This window comes from Phaethon lepturus, unplaced genomic scaffold (genome assembly GCF_000687285.1).
Source record: "Phaethon lepturus isolate BGI_N335 unplaced genomic scaffold, ASM68728v1 scaffold1168, whole genome shotgun sequence".
NCBI classification, from domain to species: domain Eukaryota; kingdom Metazoa; phylum Chordata; class Aves; order Phaethontiformes; family Phaethontidae; genus Phaethon; species Phaethon lepturus.
In genome coordinates, this window is record NW_010558051.1 from 1 (window position 1) to 10,216 (window position 10,216).

General features: G+C 37.8%; 1 protein-coding gene across 1 annotated transcript in view; it reads right to left on the reverse strand.

The window, feature by feature from the left end:
• Window positions 1-2,984: 2,984 nt before the first annotated feature.
• The window catches only part of SPEF2 (sperm flagellar 2), a gene marked incomplete at both ends in the record, with an annotated part of 29,252 nt that continues 22,020 nt past the window's right edge, over window positions 2,985-10,216 (reverse strand). The window contains 5 exons of the mRNA XM_010292919.1: window positions 2,985-3,142; window positions 3,952-4,057; window positions 5,809-6,056; window positions 6,925-7,028; window positions 7,849-7,933. Coding sequence (XP_010291221.1) covers window positions 2,985-3,142; window positions 3,952-4,057; window positions 5,809-6,056; window positions 6,925-7,028; window positions 7,849-7,933 — 701 coding nt within the window. The remainder of the gene's footprint in view (window positions 3,143-3,951; window positions 4,058-5,808; window positions 6,057-6,924; window positions 7,029-7,848; window positions 7,934-10,216) is intronic.

A 10,216-nucleotide genomic window follows, 5' to 3' on the forward strand; every position in this document is an offset into this window, starting at 1 on the left:
ATACTCAAGCTGAAAAGGAGATATTGGCAGCATATGAAGGAGTTCGAGCTGCCTCAGAAGCGATTGGTACTGAAGTACAGCTCCTCCTGGCACCCCAACTGCCGGTGCTGGGCTGGATGTTCAAAGGGAGGGTCTCCTCTACACATCATGCGACTGATGCTACGTGGAGTAAGTGGGTCAAACTTATCACACAGCAGGCTCGAAGAGAAGAGGAGGTGGCGCATGCTGAAGAGGCTCCACCATATAATAAACTGCTAGAGGACGAAAGGCAATATGCCCTGTTTAGTGATGGGTCCTGTCATATTGTAGGCAAACATCGAAGGTGGAAAGCTGCTGTATGGAGCCCTATACGATGAGTCGCAGAAGCTGCCAAAGGACAAGGTGAATCAAGTCAGTTTGCAGAGGTGAAAGCCATCCAGCTGGCTTTAGATATTGCTGAATGAGAAAAAATGGCCAATACCCTATCTCTATACTGACGCATGGATGGTGGCAAATGCTCTATGGGGGTGGCTACAGCAATGGAGGCAGAGAAACTGGCAGCACAGAGGCAAGCCCACCTGGGCTGCTGAATTGTGCCAAGATATTGCTGCCCGATTAGAGAATCTGGTCATAAAAGTATGTCATGTAAGTGCTCACGTACCCAAGAGTCGGGCCACTGAAGAACATCAAAACAACCATCAGGTGGATCAGGCTGCTAAGATTGAAGTGGCTCAGGTGGATCTGGACTGGCAACATAAGGGTGAACTATTTATAGCTCGGTGGGCCCATGACATCTCAGGCCATCAGGGAAGAGATGCAACATACAGATGCGCTCAGAATCGAGGGGTGGACTTGACCATGGACACTATTGCACAGGTTATCCATGAATCTGAAATGTGTGCTGCGATCAAAAAAGCCAACCGGTAAAGCTCCTCTGGTATGAAGGACAATGGTTGAAATACAAATATGGTGAATCCTGGCAGATTGACTATACCACACTTCCACAAACTTGCCAAGGCAAGCGCTGTGTGCTTACAATGGTGGAAGCAACCACTGGGTGGCTGGAAACATATTCTGTGCCCCATACCACCATGCGGAACACTATCCTAGGCCTTGAAAAGCAAGTCTTATGGTGACATGGCACCCCTGAAAGAATTGAGTCAGACAATGGAACTCATTTCCGAAACAACCTCATAGACACCTGGGCCAAAGAGCACGGCATTGAGTGGGTATATCCCATCCCTTATCATGCACCAGCTTCCGGAAAAATTGAACGATACAATGGACTGTTAAAGACTACACTGAGAGCAATGGGTGACGGGACATTCACTGTTAAAGACTACATTGAGAGTAATGGATGATGGGACATTCAAACATTGGGATAAACATTTAGCAAAAGCCACCTGGTTAGTCAACACTAGGGGATCTACTAATAGAGCCAACCCTGCCCGATCAAAACTTTTACATTCTGTAGAAGGGTTTAAAGTCCCCGTGGTGCACATAAAAAATATGCTGCGGAAGATAGTCTGGGTTACTCCTGCCTCAGGCAAATGCAAACGCATTCGTGGGATTGCCTTTGCCCAGGGACCTGGGTGCACTTGGTGGGTTATGTAGAAGGATGGGGAATTCCAAAGAGATTTGATTTTAGGTGAAAATAGTCAATGATTTGAATTGTATTATATTAATCGTTACACAATACAGTATGATATTACTACTATAGTTGCTACCTACCATATCAATGATATGACAGTAAGAATCACCCAGACTGACTGAGGTGAGCAATTGCTGTATTGGGCATCACTTGTTCTTGTACATTCTTTTGCCGGTATTATTGTTGTTATTATTGTTGTTCCTTTCTCTCTTGCTGTCCTATTAAACTGTTTTTACCTCAAACCATGAGTTTTTTCCCAATTCTCTCCCCTGTTCCACTGGGGGAGAGGGAAGTTAGTGAGTGGCTGTGTGATGCTTACTTCCCAGCTGGGGCTAAACCACAACAGACTCCCAGCAGGATATCGGCCTCATTGGCCTTCCCCCTCATCCTTATCCATAAGCACTCAACCTAGTCTTCACAATCATTGAATTCTATACAACCAAAACACGCCCTAACATACAAAGCCAACCCACCACCTCTCCTTCCATGCCTATCCCTTCTGAAGAGCTTATAGCCATCCATTGCAGCACTCTGGTCATGAGAGTCATCCCATCATGTTTTCAGTTTTCTGTAAGATGCACAATTTCCAAGACTTTTTCATGAACTGGAAACCTTGTGCAGGACTAGTGGTCCAAACTTTTACTGTGAAGAGTGCTTTTAAAGCTAGTACTACTTTTTTTTTTTTTTTTTTTTGGTGGTAGAAGACACACCAAGACTTTCTTGTAATAATTATGAAGAAAAAACTTGGATATTCAAAAGTCTACTAATCCTGGTTTATCTGATGCATCTTTTCCCCTGGGTACTTCGTCTTTTTTCCTTTTTAATTTTTAAATGATTCTTTCATTTTGGGTGTTAAAGAGGAAAAATGGAATAAAGATGCACCAAAACACATGGCAAAAACACTCCAAGTTACCCATGTTTTCAAGCTGCTGCCAATAAATTAGTATATGTTGATAATGGCAAGTTAGCCTTTCTTACACCATTATGTTATCCCATATGGTGAAGATGCTAGCTGTAATATTTAAAGCAGGAAGAAGGGACTGAATTTAGTAATCGTTTACTTCATGGAATTTAAATAAATCCAATTGAGACTTTCTTTTAAATATTTTAAATTTTTTTCTTAAATTATCTTTACAATTACGTGGAATTAGTCCACATCCTCTGAAGAAGTAGAAGCACAACAGAAAATCAGAGTTCTGGTGTAGTTATCACTAACCCACACATACCCAAAGTCTTGCAGGGCCAGTGAAAATGTATGTTTCTATACTGTTTTCTATATTAATTATTAGTGTTAATTATAAAGAACAAAGTCTTTTCTTACTGAATTGTAAAAATTAAGAACAGGAAAACTTACTTCTATTCTGTTTTTTGGCAATTTCTTCCATTATAATTTCCTTCACTGCTTCACACATGAGACTTTCTTCTGTCTCTGCATTGACTTTCACTAGAATATTTTGACGGACTGAAAACCATTTCTCTAATTTTGGCCATGTGTCTAGAAAGCCTGAAATTCTACAAAAAGCACATTAATGTATGAAATTAGAATCTAACTAATGAAAAATTAAACATTTTCCCAAATTATTAAAGAAAAGAACAAGCAGATCATTTAATTTAATACTAAAACAAATCCAAGAAATAGTTTTTGCAAAATAATACTCCATCCACATGAGCCCCTTCTTTTTCAACATAGGAAAATTTTCAAAATCCTACTGTTACCTTGTCTTATATATCTCTTACTCTTTTTTGTCACAAGCTAAATCTACTTTCTTGTATCACAAATAAAACAACAATAATAACAATATAACAGTCTGAAATATTTAATAGTATCAACTATTTAGGAAAAAAACTGTTATTCTTGATTTTGCTTTTTATGTAAAGTTAAACATTTTATGATTCAATAAAAAATACAAAACTAATTGTTTTTTTACAAATATAAAAGTGGGAGATACCATTTTAGAAAATCTGTAACTCAAATCAAGTGCATTTCACTCAAAGATAGTCACATGATGCATGATATACTTCAAATATATGTATGCATATATATGTATGTATATATGTATATGTATACATATGGTTCATGCAATATATATCTAAAAAAGAAATTCTCCTTGGAAAAAGCAAACCACATCAATTCTTATCTTCTAGGATTATTTATATTGTGACAAAAATGAAAGTACTCTTTAGGCTCCACATTAGAGAAACTCCCAAGTAAATTCTTAACATTAGGCATGTCAGTACTTCATGGATCACTTGAGAGATTCAGATTAATAACATGCCTAAATATCTGGCTGAAGCAACTTTTTGTACTTCATATAACATACCTAGATAGCACCTGGTCCCTGGCTAACTCAATCTTCTGTTCTAGGATTTCAGCATCTGAATTTTGATTCTTGTTCTGTTCAGTTTGAGACAACTTTGATTTATCCGCTGTGTGGAAAACAGCATATATGAGCATATACTGAATAAGGCAATTATGCAGGTAGTTATTAATCTCAAATAAGATAATCATTAAAACAAAAATTTCAGTGTTCCTTGAGTTTACAGTCCTTCATTTTAAAATTGGATACCAAACTTCCTAAAAGAAAGGAAAAGTCAGAGAAAATCATAGAAATACAAAATTAAGCTGGAAAGGACCTGAACACAGTGTCTTGCCTCCTCCTCTATTTAAATGCATAGCCCATTATAACACTAACATTTCCTGATGGGTGCTTTGTAGTCACAGAAATGTCCAGTTGTAAAGAGGGAGCAGTCCTGTGGGCAGACTATTTCAGGCTTATCTATTATAACAGTTAGAAGGTATCTTCCCTGCCTAATCTGAATTTTCCTTGAAGTAACTACTTTTCACAACAATGGTCAGATATTCCACTGCATCAGAAGACAAGGTATTCTCTCTTTCCCTGAGGCGTCTCTAAATTTAAAAAACACTTTGATTAGAAATAAACAGTTTTTTATAGATTTCTGATTTTTTTTATTCTTCTTTTGACTTTTTCTATCACCACATTATATCTTATGAAATAAATTCTGTTTGGATTTCTGAGATTATATCATGTATTATCACATTTTCAAAGTGTTTTGCCAACACAAGGTCTTTAACAAGAATTTCAAGTGTCTATAAATTTATCTTCACTGCATTGTTAGTAGAAGCTCTAATGGTTTTGCCTCATCCTCACTCCTACCTATAGATAAAAGGTATATGGTGCTTTAATTCAAGCCATGTGCCAGGTAAGTGCTGCATGAAAACAAAGAAGAGCAATCTTTTTATAATTTGGACACTATGGGACATATTCATGAAATGAACTTATGATTTGCCAGGGTGTGTAATGCCAATTAAAAATGTGTGATCTGGAAGGGAAACAGCCCTCAAAAAACCTTTGATGCCTTTGCCTTTGTTTGCCAAAATTGACAATTTCTGATTATTCACTGACTAACCAAAGATAAGACAAAGGCAGCAATCAATAGGGAATGAATGTTGGCACTCCCAGGGAATGAATGTTGGCACATCCCTTTGTTTATCATTTCCTTCATCCTTTTCCAAATGCGTCTCCTGGAGAAAAATACTATTTACACATACTCATTTGTAAAGAGATATATTTCTGTATCTGTTGTAACTTGTATTTTTTCCAGCTCCTGTTTTATGTCATGCCTAACACCAGCCACTGGCTGTCTCAGCTCAAGTGAGAACTCAGTACAAATACAAACAAGCATATACACACGCACTTGCACCCTTCTGATCTGCCTTTGAAACAAATAAAAGTATTTGAAATGATCTGGAAACATTCAAGGTGATAATGCACAATTAATGAAACTGATACTATGACATGTAGAGAAATTGTGCAGTAATGCTATTTTGCTCTAGTAAGTACAACTTACAGGTATACCTGGTAAATAATGTTTGGGATCAATGTGTTACTTCTACCTAGTCATGTACTTTTAGACAGCTAAAGTTAAAAGTGTCCTTACAAATTGAGAAGAAAGCTGTCAAGAAATCTAAACAATTTCTAATTTCATAATTATCAGAGGAAAATCTAATTTTATATAATTTAGTAGTTTTAATTAAAATATGCAACTTGCTCAACTACTCACAATTTAGTCATTTCAGTATTGTAACAGTCTTTACATTCCCCATACATCAGAATCTGCATGTCATTTTACTTTTTTAAAAGTAGTTGGAAACTTACACTTCATGTTAGCCACACGTTTCAGTACCACAGTGTCTGAAATATCCAATAATACAGAAACATCAAATGCAGGCAAGGTAACAGGAGGCTCGTTAGGGGCCCTGGGATCTGTAACAAGTGAGAGCTTTCCAGAATTTGCATCTTTTGCTTCTGGATCAATCCCTGTATAGGCTTTTTCGAATAGCTTTGCCTGATTAATTGTCATTGGAAACCCATCCACAATCCACCCCTTCTCTGGTGGTGTTCGGCTAAAAGTAAATAAAGAACCAGAATTATACAGCAAATTGATAGCATAAAAATAACACTTAAAGATGAGCTTGCCCTAGCAGTCTTTCATTCTGAACTCAATATATTAAATATCCTGATGAATACACAATATGACAGACGTAATTAAAACTTAAACTGTAAAGCAGTGGATTTTAAATCAGAAAAGTAACATTAAGCCTAAATAAAAATGGAAAAATGCAAAAACAAGACAATTTTTGCTGTATTGATAAATAAAGATTTCAAAAACACTCTATACAGACTATGATCAGAGGTGTAATTTCACTATTTTCTCTACTAACTTTTGCACTGAAGTAAGAAACAGCAAAATGTGTTTCGTAACTTTAAAATATACTAATGGGCATAATATAACTTAAATTATATTCCTGTGGGAATTTAAGTGCTAATTGCACATCAGTGTAGTTGAGACAATTTTCTGTCAAACATGGGTAGACAAAAATAAGTAAGCTAACTGCTGAAGTACGAATGCTTGGATTATGCATTTCACTAAATGTAAAAGAAAAAATACTAGCACGTGCTGAATATCTCCAACTAATAAATAAAACAGATACATTAGTTATATTAAATAACTATGTGATAGTCAAGTATATTTTTACTTACCTTCAGTCCTGTACAATAATGTCTGCATAATTCAGGGCTAGACTGTACTGCTAGCATTCTACTACTAGCATAAAATGAGCATTAACTAACTTCACTAATAAGCTCCACTTTCCATGTAGAAAACTCCATATTCAAAAAAATCCTTAATAAAGAGAAAAGGCTTAATCTGGACTACAAGATGGATAGTTATGTTCTAAATAACAGAGAAAAAAAAGCTATACGATTTCATACCTAATGGCTTCCAATAGGATGTCGATTAGTAATTCATCGGGAATACTTTTTCCTTTCTTCAACAATTTCTGTGATGCGGCGCCAAGCTGGGCACGTGCAGATAGCTGTGGAAGAGTGCAGTGTAAGACTAATAAGGCCAGAATGTTCACAACACTCACTCTTATAAAGAGTATGATTCTATTTTATCTGTTATATATTATATATTATTTAATTAATTTTAATGTTTATTGTGTTATCTATATTATACATTTATTGTTATTACATATAATATTTATTGATACCTATTAAGGAGAAATAGTTTCAACTGATGTAAAAGAGGCCTAATTTCATTGAAATCTCCAACTGAATTCCATCATTACACCCATGAAAATGTCAGACAGGAACAAGGTTGAAAAACAAAGTATATGAAGGCCAAGAAATAAAAAATTAAGTACCCTGGTTCGAAGCTCATTCTGATTTTCACTACTATAAATCCACTGATAGTTTCCTACAGATAGCATTTAACTTTATTAGTTTTACAGGGATTCTTTTACATCTTATCTTTGAAAGTATTTTCCTGTGAGCAATGAAGTCAAAGAGATTATTGCAGAATTAAGTATTTTTGAACATAAAGAAAAGAAACCTTGTCAAGGGATGAATGATCTGCTTGGCAGAAGCAAGGTCAGGAATACATCATACAATACAGCTAACTCAGAAATTACATAGAAAGTGCCATATCTTACATAAATGTGAGATTTAACAAGAGTATTTAGAACTTTAACAATATGTACAACTCTAACCAACATATACAGGAATAGATCTTCATAACAGAGTGGGGTCAATAATTTAATTCAGAATGATGAAACAGCATCGCCATTTAAGTAATTTAACCATTTTATCTAATGCATGTTTATAAAAAGTAGAAAATAAAATTGGATTACAAACCTTGGATAGGCCATCCTGATTGTTATCTGATTTAAATTCTTGCCCAGATGGATCCTTTTTGACAGGACAATTTCCTAAAACAGGTACATTATAAAGTTTCACAGTTCTATTACTGAAATATTTATAACTATAGATAAATAATAAAAGTATATGCCTCATTGTTCTTTGAACAAATGAATACAGAAGGTATATACAATTGTTAGAATCATAGGATCATTGAATAATTCAGCTTGGAAGTAACTTCTGGAGGTTACCTAGTTCAAGTTCAATCTTCTGCTCAAAGTGGCATCAGTTCAAAGGTCAGACCATGTTGCCGAGTTGTTAACCCAGTGTGGTCCTGAAAACCTCGAAGGATGGAGACTACATCACCTCTTGAGGCAATTTGTTTCAATGCTTCATGGTTCTCATGAGAAAAGGTCTTTCCTTATGTTCAGTCAGAAGGGCAACAAGAAGGGTGTTTACACATATCTCCACAGCAAAAGGAAGGCTATGGAAAATGTGGGCCTACTAAAAAAGACATGCAAAACACTGAGGTACCCAAAACCCCTGAGACTAGCAGGAAAGTCTGCAGCAAGAAAGACTTACCTTTGGTAAGTGGTGGATCAGCTTGGTGGAGGAGGATCAGCTTAAGGAACACTTAAATAAGCTAGAAATACACAAGTCCATGGGACCTGATGGCCTATATCCACCTGTGCTGAGGGACCTAGCTAATGTCATTGCTCAGCCACTCTAAATAATCTTTGAAAGGTCCTGGTGACTAGGGGAAATCCCTAGGACTAGAAGAATGCAACTGCCATTCCCCTCTTCAAGGAAAGCAAGAAAGAAGAATTGGGGATGTACAAGCCAGTCAGCCTCACCTCAGTCCCTAAGAACTGATGGAGCAAATAAGCATGGAAACCATTTCCAAGCATATTAAGGACAAGAAGAAGACTGGGGGTTGTCAGCATGGATTTATGAAGGTGAAATCATGCCCAACATGACTGACAACCTGACAACCTTCTACAGTGAGGTGGTCGGCTCAGTGGTTGAGAGAAGATCAGCATATGCTGTTTACATTGACTTTTGACCCCGTCTTCCTTAACATTCTCATAGATAAAGTGATGAAGTACAGACTAGGTAAGTGGACAGTGAGGTGGAGTGAAAACTGGCTGGACTGCCAGGATCAAGGGGCTGTGATCTGCAGTGCGAGGTGCAGCTGACAGTCAGCGGTTGGTAGTATAGCCCAAGTGCTGATTCTGAGACCAATACTGTTTAACATCTTCATTAATGACCTGCATGATGAGGCAGAGTGCACTCTCAGCAAGTTTGCAGGTGATACAAAACTGGAAGAAGTGGTTGATACACCAGATGGTTGTGCTGCCCTTCAGAGGGACCTTGAAGGGCTGGGGAAAAGTGTTGGCCGGACTCTCATGAAGGTCAGCAAAGGGAAATGTTTCCAGTGAGGAAAACCCCATGCCTTCAGTACCAGCTGGGCACCAACTGTTTTGAAAGTAGCTTTGCAGAGAAGGGCCTGGAGGCCTCGGGGGAGAACAAGTTCACCATGAGCCAGCAATGTGCCCTCAAAGCAAAGGCAGCCACCAGCATCATGGACCACATCAAGCAGATACAGCTCTGGTGAGATCACACCTGGCATTGTCCAGTTTGGGACTCCCCAGTGCAAAAAAACACATGAATGTATTGGACCAGGCCCAGAGAACGGCCCTGACAATTACTAAGGTCTGGGAGTATCTGGCATATGAGGAGAGGCTGAGAGCTGGGACTGTTCAGCCTGGAGAAAAGAAGGCATGAGGGGAATCTTATCAATGTGTAGAAATATCTGGGATGGGGAGGGGAGTAAAGAAAACTGAGACATACTCTTTTTAGTGGTGCCAAGTAAAATGACAGAAGTCAGCAGACACAAACTGAAACACAGGAATTTCCATTTAAAAATAAAAATATTAACTATAACAGTTATGGAATATTGAAGCATGTTGCTCAGTGAAGTTGTGGAATCTCCATCCTTGGAAATCCATCCATCCAACATCTCCACTCAGTTCATCCAACTGAACATAGACATGAAGAACCTGCAGTACTGACCCTGCTTTGATGAGGATTGGACATTTATGATTTCCAGAGGAACCTTCCACCCTCAATCATTCTGTGATTCCGAGTTTAGGTGGCTGAGCCCAGTGTCAGTTCCCTTGTTGATATGATTTGTTGTTAAGAAAGGTAAAGTGAGGGAAGGTGAGGGTTTGCCCTTCCTTCCTTTGGAAGCTCCTTTTAGGTTGAAGCTCTCATCCTGGACCTTGCTGCAGTACATTACAGCTGTGTAGCAGTCATGTCTGCACCCTGTATCCCGTCTCCTTGATTCTGACCCTGATCCACACCT